The sequence below is a fragment of the Apteryx rowi genome, unplaced genomic scaffold (genome assembly GCF_003343035.1).
Source record: "Apteryx rowi isolate R43461 unplaced genomic scaffold, aptRow1 scaffold_47, whole genome shotgun sequence".
NCBI classification, from domain to species: domain Eukaryota; kingdom Metazoa; phylum Chordata; class Aves; order Apterygiformes; family Apterygidae; genus Apteryx; species Apteryx rowi.
In genome coordinates this window covers 3,645,461-3,662,082 of record NW_020450727.1, presented here as the reverse complement: position 1 = coordinate 3,662,082, position 16,622 = coordinate 3,645,461, and the positions used below count along the sequence as shown (strand labels likewise).

General features: G+C 44.6%; 1 protein-coding gene across 5 annotated transcripts in view; it reads right to left on the bottom strand.

Annotated features, from left to right (window-relative positions):
* Window positions 1–16,622, bottom strand: part of BIN1 (bridging integrator 1) — a 104,786-nt gene that overhangs the window by 57,515 nt on the left and 30,649 nt on the right. For all 5 annotated transcript variants that reach the window (XM_026078114.1, XM_026078115.1, XM_026078116.1 and 2 more), the window contains exon 2: window positions 3,046–3,126. In XM_026078114.1, coding sequence (XP_025933899.1) covers window positions 3,046–3,126 — 81 coding nt within the window. The remainder of the gene's footprint in view (window positions 1–3,045; window positions 3,127–16,622) is intronic.

Here is a 16,622-nt window from a genome sequence, read left to right as displayed (position 1 = left end):
CTTTTTCAGTAACAATGAGATCTGGATGAACAGAGGTTTGACTCTTACGATTTTTATTACACTAACAATAATTACATATAACCCGTATACATATAACCCCAGCTTTAATTACATATAACCCGTTTCCTCTTTGCTCATAAACAGGATTGAGTTTAATTGTCCAAATCTACACTCCAAGAGCAAAGATTAAACCCACAACCCAGGAGGGGCATGCAGAGCTACGCTGCCTACCCTGCAGGCCAAGGCTGTGCCAAACACTGGTAGACGGGCAGAGGATGCAGCCTGCGCCAGTAGCAGCTTGTCTCTCACATGCTTGGTGTGAAACAGTGTAAACCAACCCAGTACTTCCATGYGAGCGACAGCTCCTGAGCATATCAAAACTCAGCAGTTCTGCCAGGCAGAAACATGAAGCGGTGCCAGGTGTAAGGGCTGCCACCAGCCTCCTACTCTCTCCCCAGTGAAGTATATTTCAAACGCTGGGGAAGAGAAGCTGAAGCCTGGTGCAACTTGGGCAGGGGCTGCCCTGCACCTTTGCAGCAGGCCTCTTGCCCCCAGTTCTGTGAGGACAGTTTCTAGGACAGACCTTCACACTGGTGCCTGACRGCAAGTGACACAGAGGGTGGGGAAGGAGAGGGGGAACCTTCCAAAGAGCTTGTTTGGTGGTTAACAGCCAAAGATAGCTTGTCATGAGGGAGGGGCACATGAACCAGTTGTGCTGCTTGTCAAGCCTTCGAGAGATGTGGGGGAGCCCTGTAACCCTGCAGAAGCATGGCTACATCRAGCTCATGTGTCATGTAGTAAATCCATCTGTCTGAGCTAAAATGTTTCTACCATTCAGAAACCTCAGATTGGTGCTCTCATACCCACCTGAACAAATGAAGATCTGGAAAGTGCAATGCCTTCCCTTGTGTCCACTCAACCACCATTTGGGAGAACCACAAGATGCCTTGGTTGAAGATGAATGAACCATTTTTAGGCCTGCCCTCCGTTCGCCAACAGCCCACACATGAACATTTGTCAAAGCAGCCCAACACAGTCATCAGAGTCAGAGGAGACCCTAATCAACTGAACAAACAAGGCCAATGCCCCTGGGATACTTTTCAAAGCTTTCCTCCTGTTGTAATAACCCTCCAGTCACATCCCAGCCAATACCAGAGAACAACTACTCTGTAAGAAGTCTACAGCAAAAGATCAGCTTTCCTCCAGACTTATGTTTCCAACTACAGTACACTTCATATAGCTGTGTGAGAGATTTCTGTGGCCTTTCCTTACCATACACACATTTTATTTATATATATATATATATATATAAAATAAAAAAGAGCATGTATGTGCATATACACACACACACAGCTCAAGTTCCTTTCCAAGCCTGTTTAGCATCATAACAACTCCTCAGCCCTGGACATTTTAACAATCCAACCAACTCGCACTTATGACCTTCCYTGTGTAATAGACATTGTTAAATTTTTGTTAGTAATAAGAGAACTGAGGGCCAAAGCAAAACCAACAGACCACATGCAGCAATTGCACAGTAGCTTCTGGTTCCTTTGATAAGTCATTTGCAGATTTTATTTCATGGACTACCCCGCAAGATAAGAACAGAAATTCAGCTGTAGGGGGGTACAGAGACAGTGCTTCTTTACTGGCTTCTCAATGCACCATGGAACTCCCGGCTTTTGAAATTGGGGGGGGGGGGGGGGGGAAATCATTGCTGACAGCCAGATCAAGAGGTTTGGATTYGATTTTTTTCAGTTTTTGTTCTTAAAATGGCTGCCCATTTCCTGATTGCTGATGCTTAGCCTGCATAATGATATGGAAAAGACACACCTGGTAACGTCATGTCTCCAGAAAGAAGCCAAACTGTACTCCTCCATGTGCAAGGGGACATCATTGGTAGACATGCTATAGAGACATTGCACGCACTTCTGAAACAACAGCTACTACTACTGCCAAGAGAATGAGCATTAGTCTCCAGGAACCTATAGTCAGCTCCAGTTAGTCATATCTCAAAGTTAGACTGAAAGGTTTTCATTGCATTCAGCTGTGGTAAATCCCTTCTCAGCTGGTTTTGGGACACAGCAGAATCACATCTGCTGAGTCTTAACAGATGAGAAGCAGCTGCCATTAACAGCTCCAGAAAAAGGCCCAAAATATGTCAGGGTACAAAGGGTCTGAAGGATTTCTTTTCCCTGCCTTTCCCACTCCTAGCACCACCTGAGTTTTGGTGTGCACTCCCTGCCAGGAAACAGACAAGCAACACTTCCCCTAACATCAAACACCACCGTAGCCACAGCCAGCTCTGAAAATCCCCTAGAGTAAGTRACCTTTTCCCCTCATATCAGTGGCTGAAAGTTCCAGGTACAGAACACACTCAGTTCAAGATATAATCCTACCCCTGTCTAAGCAAAAGAAAAAAAATACAGGCTACACTGTAAAAATACTTGTGTGCCAAAATATAGGGATGAAGCACACATGCAAAAGAATAATGGCTCAGGCTTGACACTGTGGTCGTGCAAGGATGGAAGAGTAAGTTAGTTTTAGAGCTTGATCAGCCCTGAAAGTACGTTCCCTTTTCATCATTTGCTTTGTTTGTTTCTCTTTTGCCTTTCATTATGTTTAGGAAAGTGAATCTGTCCTGCTCCATTTTATTTTCCATTTCTAATCAGTTTCTCCTCCTATCCATCTTTCAGAGACACAATGTTGCTCTTGTGTCTCCACTTCCAGCCCAGCAGGAAGAATTCACATTACAAAGCATTTGTTAACTGAAGAAAGTGTTCTGGTTGAAATATTTCTTTTTGCTAACCTTGGGTCTAGAACAAGTATTATTTTCTAACATACACTCTCACTCACTCTGTGATAGGCACATTGAAAGAGACATCAGTGTGATCTCTCATAAGTGAACATAAGTGAGTTAAGAGTAGTAGGTCACTTCTATATGACTATGGCCTCATTTAACTTAATGGGTTTTAATTGCATACTACAGCAGACAACTGGGAACTAATATTGAAACAGTGTGTAATTACATATCTCCAATTATCTTACCAGCTGTTTGTTGAAGTTCTGCACACACTGTTCAAACTGTTCATCTTTTGTTTCATCTGCTTTCCCAAGCTTCTGAAGGACCTGCAGAAAGAGAGGAAAAAGACAGGAGATTTCAAAAAATAGATATTACAAAGCAGAAATGAAGTTGTGAAAAGTTGCAGCTTTTTGCTCATGAGGCAGAAAGAAGAAAGGTTAAAAAGTTTCCCTTATTCCTGCACTCAGAATTTCTGGAATATTTCTCCACCGAGTCACAGTTTGAAAAAAGGGCTCAGAGATGAGTCAGGATGAACTCAGACCTGTTGTATTTCGCGGTACAGAAGAGCATGACCCATATTTGCCCTTCACTGGTCTAACACTAACACTAACACAGCCTGCAAGCAAGGCAATACTGACACAGTTGTTCATCTCCTGGACTAACAAGAAACAAACCACATTCCTAATGCCTTTTGTTGTGTGGTTACACTCATCCTGGTTTAATGCTAGACTCTGATCCAGACAGTATTTATTTATTTTTATTTTTTTGGTCTTGGAACAGCTCGACTGTTTAGTCTCAAACATGGAAAGCCATTCAGCGATTTCTTAAGAAAGAGAAGGTGGTTGAAGCAGGGAAAGTCCCACCTTCTTTCTTCCTTTTCCTACTATGCACAGGCTTGGCACAAGCTGGCTGTTGAAAGCAATTTGGGATCTTACGCCATGAGTCTATCCCACTCCGAGTGTCACATTCGAGAGTGTCAGGGCAGCCAGCCCTGTCCCTCTCACAGCCTCTCTGCACAGCACAGCTCCCCACAGCCCGCATAAAATCCTTATCAGGCTACTTTCCTAATCACAGCTCTCTTTTAATGATCTCTCTGTACAGCTAAGTGGGCAGCTCAAGGGCTTTGAACAAAGCCCTTCATTTTCTGGACAGGAAGGCAGGTCCATCATAAGAGAGTGAGGCAAAGTACAGCTGCAGAGGAGGGCAGCAGTTATTTGCTGTGCCCCAAGCAACTCTAGCAGCAGGGACACAAGGATGCAAACTGTAGCTGGTTATGCTTGATGAACAACATCTTTGTTAAGCAAAAATAAAAGCTGACCGTGCTCAAAATAAAGCCTCGTCTCCCAAGGCCAGTAAAAATATAGAAAAATCCACTCAGTCCTCACTTGCAAGAGGTTCTGGAGAGCTAGAGGGAGCTAAAAAGGGTGCTGAGGGAAAACCTTGAAAAGGAAGCACATGGCTGCCAGAGGGGCAGATAGCACTGCAAAAACAGAAGTCATTTTCAGCAGCAGGCCTTCATCCACAGATGTCTCAAGCATCACGCTCAGTCCCTCTTAATGAGAGGACTACCAAGGTGGAGAAGCTGGCRTAGGTTATCACCATCAGATCTACAAGAAGGCCACTAGTAACTGTCCCCAGACCAGCCACTCCAAGGGACTACCAGGCAGCCACAACAGTCACCCAAAGCAACTTCTGCCAACTCCCATTGCCACAAGTGGATCTCTTCAGAAGATGTAAAGAGGATTTTCTCTCTGCAGGGTGAGAATCAGTTTGGGTTTGTTTTTTGTTTTTTTTGTTCCCAAAAGGGCATTGAGAAGGTCCAGTCAACAGGATGTCATTCATCTATTGCCACACTCTCATTTTATCACATGGCCAGGGCTAAGGATATTTGTGCTATCTCTGTGTAGCCAATCTGAACTCTCCTCTCCCCCATATAAGCAAACACATTTCCTGGCTCATTCCTGGCTGCAGTAACTCACCCTAGAGCTAGGCATGATAAATCAGTGCAGACATTTAGCACCTGGCTCATGAGTCTATTTATTTAGGATTTAGGCTGGGATTGGGCATTGAGGACGGAGCCACTCATTTTCATTCTCCCTCTGTTCAACATCCTCCCTTCACTTCCAGGAATCTTTGAGGTTTTCAAGATCAGCAAAATGGGGAGGAAAAAACTGACACATACAGATGAACGCTGCCCTGCTCGTAATCAAGGACTGATCCAAAAACCTCCAAAGTTAGAGGCACAACTCTCTGCAGTTCRAATGATAGCAATAAACACTGTAGCTACAAGTCCCTCACGTGCTTGGTTGGCAGGCGGTAGCTGGATGCATACAGCATGAACATTCAGTTCTTTCTCTTCAACTCCTGGCACACAGGACCTTGTTGGAGAGCAGAAGAAAAGCAACGTTGGTTGGACAGGCAAAGCCCTGTACAACAGCCAGTGGTGCCTCTGCTCCAGTGAAGGAAAGTGCCTGCCACAGGTCCACTGCTGTTGATGGGGCTACACRTTTCTCTACCATTCCAAGAGGTGAAAAGGATTCAGCCCAACTTCATCTTTCTCAGGTGGTATGGTGAATCACTGCCAGAAARGATGTTGCTCAAAGGTCAGATGTTCAACTGTACTCCCTGAGACTACCAGACCTATGGAGCAAGGATTTGCCGTCTAAAGGATGKTTTTTCTACATGTTGGGCACAAGACGACAACCAACACAACAGAAGCACGCATCAGCGATACTCAGCAAGAATGGAAGTTGCAAATTCCAAGGAGGAATGAAGTTCCCAATACGAAGATCAATGGAATTGTTGCAGATAAAAAGGAGCTTTTTATGGGGTGATACATCTGTCTGGCTAATCAGGAGACAACATGATGCTTTGAGGCCTGGAGGGAAGGAAAGGAGACCATTTAACTCAAAAGGAATCTGGAGTATGTTGCTAGAGGTCAAAGGTTTAGAACAGACTCTGGGTATAAAACACTGATCAGTACCCACAGACTGTTCATTGGGATGGCCCGCACGCCTGCTTCCCATGTGGCCAGGAAGCCGATTTGCAGTTCCACAGCTTCTAATGGGGACAAACAGACAGAGTTTGGGATCATCCAGCCAGCTGGAAAAATCTTGTTCCCCTATGCTGAGGGGCTCTGCACAAGTCCTGCAAAACACCTGGCATTCCCAAGAGCTCTGGGAATTCACTGCCCAGCTCTAGGAAAAAAACTTCTGCGGGAACAGCTACACTCAGCTGAGGAGCTCAATGAGGTGGGAAGGAATTGATAAAGAAACCTTGCACATTTCCCACAGTGGGGAGATGGGGCAGGTAAAACAGAGGAGTAGGGRGACGCTAGCAGAGAAACAAGGCAAGGAAAACAAAACACGTAACAAGAGAAAGAGAGAGAGACTATGAGAAATGCTCTGACTTCCCTCTATTTTCTTCATCTCCTATGTGAGAGCTTGTGCCCCCTCCGCCACACACACACAGGCCCTATTATATGCAAGTCCCAGCCACACAGCCCATCATCCCCCTCATTCCTTCCCATGACACAGTGGAGAGACTGCAGCTCCGCGCTGCAGCTTGGCAGCGGGTTATCTTTGCATACAGCTCTCCCCAAAACACAACTCTGCCCCATGGAACCAGCCCAYAGGTCTAATCCAAAAGTCATTTGAGCAGTTTAAAGTCATAGCTCCACAAGGCTGGCCCTCAAACCTGCTCCCTGCTCCCACACAGGCAAGTTGTACTAACGGGTCCCTCCAGACCCCAAAAACCATATGGGGATGGAGCAGATGGCCCTGGGTGTGCTGTTGACTGCAGGCATGTCCATTCACTCTGCTAATAACCCATGAGCTCACAGGACAACTCCTCTCCCCAGGCTGGGCAAGTGCCGTCATAGGTCAGGCTATTCCGGGTGAGCCACGGCTGCTCCCCTCCCTTCCCCCTGTGACAGTCTTTAATCCCCCAGCTCATTGCAAAGCCAGATAAAGTTCGGATGGAAACTTCAGGCTCTTTGATAGCTATTAATGGAGCAGATTTATCCGGGTAGGAGTCAGGACCCCACCACAGYTCCCAGATCTCAGGGCAGATTGGAAAGGGTGTGATCTGTCAGCTGCTGTCTGGAGGCAAACCACACCAGGCAGTGGGTATGGATCTGGCATTTAAAGGATTAAGAAGCAGCCATGGCTAGGCTCTTTGGTTTGCCCTTGACCTGAGAAGTCCTAGCCCTGCACAAGGAAAGTRACCATTTCAAGAAAGCAGAAGGTGCAAGCTAGGATGAAGGAAGGAATACTTTGTACCAATGAGGCAGTTTAACAAAACACATTATGGGATGGATTTCAGCTTAAGACTCCAGCATTGCTGTGGGTTCTAATCTTGGCTCACCCAAAGATTCACTATGACATGATGGGGATGTCACCCCAGCCAACATTTTTTGCTTCAGGGACCTAACATGTATTTAAGCACTTAAACACTGGTTTGCAGTGTTGCTCAGAACCCAGATCTGTCCTGACTATCAACTAGACCTACAGGTGCTCCGTGTTTCTGGCAAACTAGGACCACAGGCACCTGACTAAGCACTCCGGTGTCTCCAAACACAGCCAAAACTCCRTTCAGTTTTCCCTTTGTTTAAATAAAAGCAACAATGAACAAGGAGATTCAGAGTTTGACAGAAATGTTAAAAGCATTAATGTTAACTGTTATTAAAACAAAACAAACAAAACCAAAAGAGAACCCACACTCTTTTCACATCAGGAATGTATTTGTAATCCTGTTGTTGCAGGTAGGACTATTTGCAATAAGATTTGAATTGATATGTTTAGGGAAGTGAGATACCACAGATAAAATGACAGAGGAATCTGGAAATTCTTCTTTAACAGAAATCTGGCATTCTGCTAGACRTAAAGGCATGCAATAGCCTTTGAAAACTATAAGTTCTCTCAGCAACACAGAAAATTTGTCTAAGGAAATCTGAGCTACAGGTAATCCCCAGAATCAAGAGGGTACAATTCACAAGATGACTGGGTGTTATTTGAAAAACATTATTTTGTAGGAGGATTCAAAAGGAGTGATCTCATCTGTCTGCAGTTTAACCTCTTTTATCCTGGTAGCAGGAAGCATTCCCAAGAGGCAAACCCCTGCACTGCTTAGCACAGCGCAGTTTCCTGTGCTCTGTTTTGCGCACCTGACACACAGACAGGATATTAGTTCTGTGACCAACAACCTCTCTGACGCACAACAGCCATCACCATTAAGAGCAAAAACTTTGACAACATAGTAACAGCTAGTGCCAAGCAGCAGCATCAGACAAACTAAAATTCAGCCCTGCTCTGTTCTAAAAAGCAGCTTTAAGGGATTCATATTTATTGCTTTCTAATAGGAAAATATACTCCAACTGTATAATGCAGCCCACAGTAAGAGCCCTGAAAACCTGAATATTCTCAGCGTGCCCCACACAGGCACGCTACATGAACCAGTAACCTAATAAAACTCCAGTTTTCATGGCATAAGGGTCATCCAGGCCATAGGTCAGTTTAGAAAATGCTGGTGATGAGCAAGAAGTCAATCTGACTTTCAGATCCCAAATGGAGCTAAATTTGGATCCAAAACACCTGAATTTAGGGTGGTTCAGTCCTGAGGAAGTGGGAGTTAAGCCCACAACCAGAAAGAATGAGTCCTGAAGGTCCACAGCTTACTCTCCACTGTATCAGAGGAGCTGCGGTCACACCCTATGGATATGGGCCTTATGCTCCTAAACCCCTCCATCCCCTCATCTCTGCTCCCTTCACAAATGCCTCTGACTCCTACTGTATCTGCTAATCCCAGGGCAGTATCTCCAGCTCTCTCCGGAGCCTCCAACTACCAACTGGGCAAAGAGGCAGTAAATACTGTGACTAATTTTGAATTGCCAGAGTGGCATATGTCAATGGGTCAATTAGCAAGCTGAACAGAACAAACAAATCTTTGATCTCATACTGCAACTCATTCTTCCATGGAGAACATTACACTGGGAAGAGAGGGAGAAGAGAACAGTACCTAAGTCAGATGGAAAGCACAAAGCAACACAGCTTAAAAAAATAAAAACAAAGAAAATTTCATAAGCTGTTTAAGCCTGGTTTCTTCTCTGCCCAAATGAAATGTGACTTACTCAATGAAGTAGATTTGTGCTCATGGAACAATTTGTTTTTTCCACTCAGACTCAGGGAGAGAAACAAGAATGGAAGTGGCAGGCTTACTTCCCCTTTGACTCTCCCCAGGAATAGGGCATGTTCTGCTGCCCTTTCTCCTGCCTCTAGGTCCATTTGGAAGACAGCCTGGTTCTCCTCATCTAAGCGTGGCACAATTAAGTCTTTCTTTGAAACAAGCGGACAAAGGCAGATGGGGGTTGAGAGGAAGAAACTCCAAATGTCTTAACACTGCATTTTAAATTGAGAAAATTATTCCTGGGGCTGAGCAATCAGCAAGACCCTTGGATCACAGAGATGGGGAAAGGGCAGCTCCTCACTTAGTGCAGACAGAGCACTACTTGTTCTCTTATCTGTTGAACAAGATTCAATAAAGCCTGCAAAGACAGGACATTGCCTCAGTCATAGGACCATGAGTTGGGAAATCAGGGTTTTGTTAGAGACTTCCTGTGTGACCTGGAGAATCTGTGTCCAAGTGTCATATCAATCCAGCTATGAAGAGGAGTGTTTCTTCAGCATGTCACAGAGTGAACAGATTTATCCCTGGCATCTCCAGCTGGCAAATGGGAAACAGAGGTACTAAGAAATGAGATGACCACATTGTTCTCTTTTCCGTGCTCAGCTCAAGGTACCTTGTTTCTGATTTTCAAAGGTGTTTCTCCAAGAAAAGTCTGTGAGAGTGTGCCTGCTTGGCCATACTCTAAAACCAAATTTAAGAAAAGAAACCCAACACCTAAAAAAAAATTTCTGTGGCCATATTGGATGTTCTGAGATTTCAACACCACAAAAATACAGACATGGTAACAGTGAAGAATTTAAAGCATTAAAAGAGATGGAGATCCTTCACTACTGAATGACTTCGGACAGAATTTATACAAGCACCTCAGGAGTGATTTAAGCGGGACTGATTCCACTCTTCCAGGGGATGGATCTTGTAAGGTCCTTCCAAAGCTGGTATTCCCAAATCCTGAAGGTGACAGCAACAGAAGCTCAATCTCCTGGCCCCTGAACAAATAACCTCCCCCAAAAGACCTCATTCCTTCCTCCACATCACTGTCAAAGTGCAACATATATCCAAGCATGACTAAGTCATAATAGCAAGYACAGCTTATCAAAGAAACACATGTCACTGCTACCTTTCCTGAGTGGCACTATCCTGCAAAAGATCTTTAGGAGCAAGAGTCCCACTGCATTGCCTTGAAAGCTCATCCCAAATGACTGTCTCTGATAGCTACAAAAGAGCAGTCTCACCATGAACTGCACCTTTAGGACATGCTTCTTGAGTTTAATATGACTAAGGATGGTCATATCGGGTGACTTCATAAGGTTCATCCTCCTCACTCACTTTATAGTCAGTAGGAAAAAGCAGGAGCCCATTTTGCTGTTCTGAATCATTCTCTGGAGAAACCTTCTCTGTAACAGCCTCAGAAGGACTTCAAGGCAACAAGCTTCACCAGGCTAAAGCTAATCTCTTATGARTATACCTGTTTCTGATCTCTGCAAGGCAAGTGAAAAACAAGAAAGATGTAGAAATAAGCACAGCAGGTACAGGACTTTTTCCAAGTCTGGTAACTTGGAATGATGGTCAGTCAGTCCTCAAGACTAAGTCAAAAGTGAGCTAGCTGCTACACTAAAACATCTCCAAATGCTCAAAACCAAGGTCAGAAACATGTAAACCAGTAATATTACAGGGAGGATATCATTCTGCTTTCTTACAATAGCAGCATCACAAAAAATATTTCATACTTTCATTCTGTACTCTGTGAAGGTACTTAAAATTACTTCATGATCTTCATTAYGAAGACAACTAATTCAAGCAAATTCTTTAAATCTCTCACTCTTAAGGTGCTTCCTCCAGTGCTTGGATCACTCTGGGGGCTCTTCTCAAGCTACAGGCTGTTGACCAAGGGATTCTCATCACTTATAGCACAGCTATTCACATCATTATTCAGCATTCTAAGACCATAGAATCAGGCCTACTCTCAGATATGTTCAGCCCACATACGGGACAGCAAATAAGGGGAGGGAGAAAGATCTGGGTACTTTAGCTCCCCACATTGGTTGGTCTCCCATGCCCACCCCACAGCCTAACGATAAGGAATGGTGCTGTGGCACAACATAGGGTAGCGAAATTACCAAGTGTGCACAGCATCCAGAGACTCTCCTTCCCCCCAACAGTCACTCTGTGAGTCTAGCAGATCTCAGACTATACCTGCACCTGGAGCCCAAGAGGTTAGCTTACATGCTATGCCAGGAGAACTGCTGTCCTGCTTTGTGAGCTGAAATTTCCATGACAGCAGGCAGCTCTATGTCCAACCTGAAGAGCCCTCTTGGAACTGGGTACACAGGATCAGAATCCCTAGTCAATCTTCTGCACTAGGGCAAGGGCCAGAATGATTTTCATCACCGAAATTACCTCTTCCTCCATCTCTACTACTCCCTCAGCAACTGCAATAATATCTGCTGAGTCCATTCCTCATCTCAGCAAGACATCTCCAAGGATCAGTACAAACAGGACCCCTTTGTTTCTGGTTTTCCTGCTGTAGGTTCCCCCCATCCCATTCCTGTCTTACCTACAGTACTCAACTGTTTGAGGGAAGTGCTCAGTGCTTTGCTTTCAATTTCCATTCTGTGATCAAATCTCTTTTCTAAATTGGGCTTTGACATTTCCCTGCCTTAACACCACTCTCTCTGGGAAGCCTGGGTTACCAGGATCTGCTAACACTGTCTAACTATAGCGTATTGTCAACAAATAACCTAAAGAAAGAGTAGGAAGGAAGGAAAAGGGGCAGCACAACAGGATAGACTAAGGGCTTCATACCTGGCTGGCACAAGTTTCTGTCTGTTTAGGACCAAGCATGAAGGTGAATACGTTCCGTTTAACTCATTCCTGCTCCACCATCTCCTGAGCAAAACGTTTTCCTCCAAAAGGTGAAATTTTCATATTCAAAGAGATTAAGTATACAATCATATCTTGAAAACAGTAAGTTAAAAACCCACTGAGAAGACTGAAATCTCCAGTCTCTAAGGAACTAATAAATTGCTTTCCTCTCTTTGCATCTAACTATGGGCATATTTTTTATGGGAAACCTGGAAGCACACTTGCATAGAGGTCTAAGCACTGGGATTCCACTGTCAGTTGGCACATCTAATAAATACAAAACAAGATATGGTTGCAGCTTGCATTTTAGCTAGTACCCACTAGGGAACTGGGGTTTTGGTCAAGAAGCAGGGTGGCTCCAAAGTGGCTGTCTGCTCACTGATTTCCATGGTCCATCCTCTTCTCTCCTAGGCATGGAGCACTCCTTTGTTTCCTTAATCTACCACACCGTATGGAGCACTCCGAGAATAACAAGCCAACATTTGCCATCTCTTCGTTCTCTGAACTTTATGCTTACAGTTACAGGAGCAATATCTCTCAAGCTACTATGAGAGAGTCCTTTTATCCTCCCATCTTTGACCATATAAGTACCTCACACATTCAACACTGTTTGGCAAACACCACTTGAATAGGGAGGAAGCCAAGGTTAAACCTACACCACTTGAATAGGGAGGAAGCCAAGGTTAAACCTATCAGCTGCCCGTCCTGCCTCCACCAAACACTCCCTGTAACACTTCTGCAGTTTCCTACAGCTACTTTGCAAACAGTTTTGCATTCCACATGAGAAGCATCTGATCAGTGAAAACGTGAATGAATGCACAGAGGTTTCCGAAATTTGCCTTTACTACAGGGAATACGAGCCAAAAGGACTGTAGAGAGTTTGGTATTTTTTGCTTTGAGAAGGAAAGATCATCTACTGATTTAGACCTCTTCTTTTTGGTACTTTCTCCAAGCTCCCAGAGGATATCATCAGGAACCAGAATTAACAGATGATTTATTCCACCTCTTACATAGGACTCACAGCATATTGACATCCAGACAGTTTCATGAGCATTGTACAGATACCCAGCCAGTACAGAGATGCTTTAAAAACAGTTCATAGTCATTCACTTCATTCCTAAGGCTCAGCACTCTAATTCTCATGAAACTAGGCCACAACATCTACATCTCAGCAAGGCTGATGGATTCACATTGCCGTTTTGTGGAAAGCTGAGAACCATCCTTTCTCTGAGGCATGGAATCTGAGTTCTGAAACCAAAAGGCACAGGAAGTACAGTGCAGCTAATGTGCACTAATTCCAGCCTCATACAGTCTCACTAAAGAAGGAGATAAAGATGACATTCAAGTGGAAGTAAAACCCAGAGGCTCAGCCAATTCTGCATGGCATCTGCTTTGGCAAAAAGCCCATAAATAACAAACTCTTTGGGGAAACAGGCAAGTTCTATATGTGCTCCCTCACTTTTATGCCTGATAGTGCTTTAAGGAAAAAACTTGCTCATAGTGCTTTTAAATGGATCCATTTAAGTTTTAAAGGAAAAAATCTCAGACCTTCCAAATATCCCTGGGATATATTTAAGAACTACACCACAAACACACTACTATTTTTTTTTTAATTATTTTATGTAACATTTTAAGTGGAACAAAATCACAGATAGAATTGCTCCCCCAAACAGTAGGATGGCCAGTATTTTTTATTAGCTGTCCTGGGAAAAGAAAAAACTAAACTACCTTGCAAGGAGTGTTAAACTTGGAAGGCTTATTTTATGAAAGACCCTACAATAACGCTCTCTAGGTGGCCAACCATTGAAAGACATTTGAAAAAGTCAACAGATACTTTAAGTCATAGGGCCAGCCCCCAGATTTTCTTCAGAGTTTAAGAAAAGGTTGCTAAGCACAAGTCCTCTCTTCCCTACAACATCTACTGTGAGTACATCCACATCAGATATGTTTGCTCTGCTCTCACTAGCTATCAGCAAGATGGATGCTAAGCTTTGAAATCTTCAGTGGAAAGGCACCATGGAAAGACTAAGTCAGGACTGCTTGGCTGCAAACAATTCCTTTGCTCCAAAGGTCAGATCCAGAACTCTTCACACTCTCCTCCCCAAAGCACAATCTAAAGGCAAGGGACACAAGGATGCCTAACATAATTATCAGGTACATACAAATTACATAGTGCCTGACGCCACACTTGTGGAGAACAGGGCTTTCACACTTCACTGTCCTACATCAGGCAYGCATTTACTGACAGCGTGAAAGGCGATGCTATTGCCATGTCACCAGTCACGCATGTGCTCCTGTAGCAGGTGACGGCATGACAAGTTCAGCTGCCCCCCTCTTCCCATCTGATGGTACTGCGCAGACTTCTCATCATTTTCTTATGTGGCAGAAGATACATCTGATACTCTGGGTCATGATGGGAAAGGCCAGCCTAAAGAGCCTACCTCATCTACCACAGCTCTGATCTTGGGGAGTCCCTCAGCTGACATCATCACTACAGGGCAGAAAGAGTGCTGTGCCAAAGAGCTCTCACACTTGCACCAGACAGAAGAGTTTGCTGAGCATTTGTAGCTGCAAATCCAGCACACAAACCCAGAGAATGAAAGAGGAGCTTCAAATTAAAGAAGTCTCTCTCTTTCCCCCCCCCCTCCTTTTTCAGAACAGGGTGCAGGAGAGAGGGTTCTTCATATGCTAGAGCAGCAGCATTAAGTTTGCTGTATCCTCAAACCTGGAACACCCTTCCAAAACACTTCTCATTAATGATAGAATCTCTCAGCACCCCCAGGGAAGCAAGGTACAAGCCACAGCAATTCAAGGACAGTAGTTTTTCATGTTCACCCTCCCCTCCCAAACCTTCACATCAAGATCTTCCAACCAAGGCAAAACATTAAGTGCTCCTACTTATCAACTCAGTCACTTCTGCCCTTCACACAGTTCCCAGTTCTCAGATAACCAGATCTGATTTGAGCTCAGCAGCTTTTATTTTTGACAGCAGTCTCAGAGTTCAGTTACCAGTCTTGGACAGGAAGGCTCTCCGCTCAGCTCCTGGCTGGAAGGGTGGCGACAGATGCTGAATATATTACAGACAAGTGGACATGAGCTGTCATTCCCAAAGGAGAGGCACACTGAGGAAACACTGTCACTGTAACTCAATAGGGGGTCTGTTAAAAGACCTTCAGTCCTGCTTCTACTCCTGCTATGCACCATACATCAGCATTAAAAACAGGGCTAGGAAACAATGCAAAGGTAATCATTTAAAACAGTGCCGTAGAATATTGCACAGAGAGCAACAGGAAGGCACGTTATGACGTGGCTCAGAAAAATCTCTTTAATCAGATGGGACACCAGTATACCACATCCCAGAAAATCCCAAATCCAGGCAGCCAGGAGTCATGATTACCGCATCAATGAGGCTGCACGCCCAGTCTGYTTGCATCACAGCTCACTGCATGCAACCTCAAGGCAAGAGGTCTTTCTTGTTCCAGAGTCACTTGATTACAGTGGGATCTTCACTCTGGGGTTTTGCCTTGAGGAACTGCTGCAGTACATAATCATACTAACAAGAATGAGTCTGGACCATGTGTCTGGCATAGCAAAGGGCAAAAGGATTGCAAAGCACACAGAATTGAAAATCCCCAGGTCTCCTGGAGACAAAAGATGCAGCTCACTTGACAGATATCAAGTGATAGTTTAAAACATTCCTAGCACTGCTTATACAAGCGTAGCTTTGCAAGCTTGAAAGGAAGGAGGGAAGTAGAAACAGAGGAAAAAGAATGGAAAAAGAAAACCCTTTCCAGCCAATCTTTTCCCACCTATCGCAAGTATTCAATTGTTCCTGACAAGGAACTTGAAAGCGAGCTAAGGTAAATACGCCGACGTGTGGACTGCTGACACAGAGGGTCCTGAAGAAGCTGATGCAATCAAGCCCCTCTGCCCTGGCAATACTTTTGCCCTTCATTCAGAAGGGAAAGGGGCCAAAACCAGAAGCTTCCCTCCCTACAATGGATGGCCGAAATCACTTTTCTAAATATGCTAGAGTTATTCTGAAATAGGTTTATCTGGCTTGTGCGGATGGCCTCTCCAGACAGTATTTGCCATCAAATCTCTCTGCCTAAGTAACTCTATGAGYGCTGTCTGAAGTCACAGGTGGGCTCTCCTGAAACATGTGGCCAATATGCTCATGATTTTCATGGAAGATTGAGCTCTGCCAGCTTTCAGAGTCCATTTTTCATCACAATGCCAGGAGAACACAGGTGCAAATCCCTCATGCATCTAGTGGAGGATATACAGTGTCTAACCCTGAGGGATAAGGCTAAAAAGCAGTTATTTCTATCTGGGTTATACGACCGGTTGCCTGATCAGGTTTTGGTAAAGACAGCATCAGAAGAAAGTCATGCTTCTACAGACCCAACAACATAGCAGGAGACAAAACAAACCATTCCCTTTTAGGTTGTTCATCTGAAATAGGCTTCAAAGTGATAGTGACTGAAAGCCATTCCCACTCAACCACCATTCAAAAGCCTAAAGTTACGGAAAGGCTCAGGACACCCCTTGCTCAGCCACCACTGGACAAGGACCTGCTTTCTCACTCACGCAGTGCTTTGGCACTACATGCTCGGGACCAAATGGGACAGACTCGGCCGACAGTGCTGACTCTTTAAGGCAGGGCTGAGAATCRCACTGCCAGCTCTGTTCTGCTGGGCTTGGCTGCTGTGGGAGGGGAGGGAGGGAGGGAAGGGGTTCTCCCTCTGGGGGGTTTCACCAACAGGATAAGCCTTTT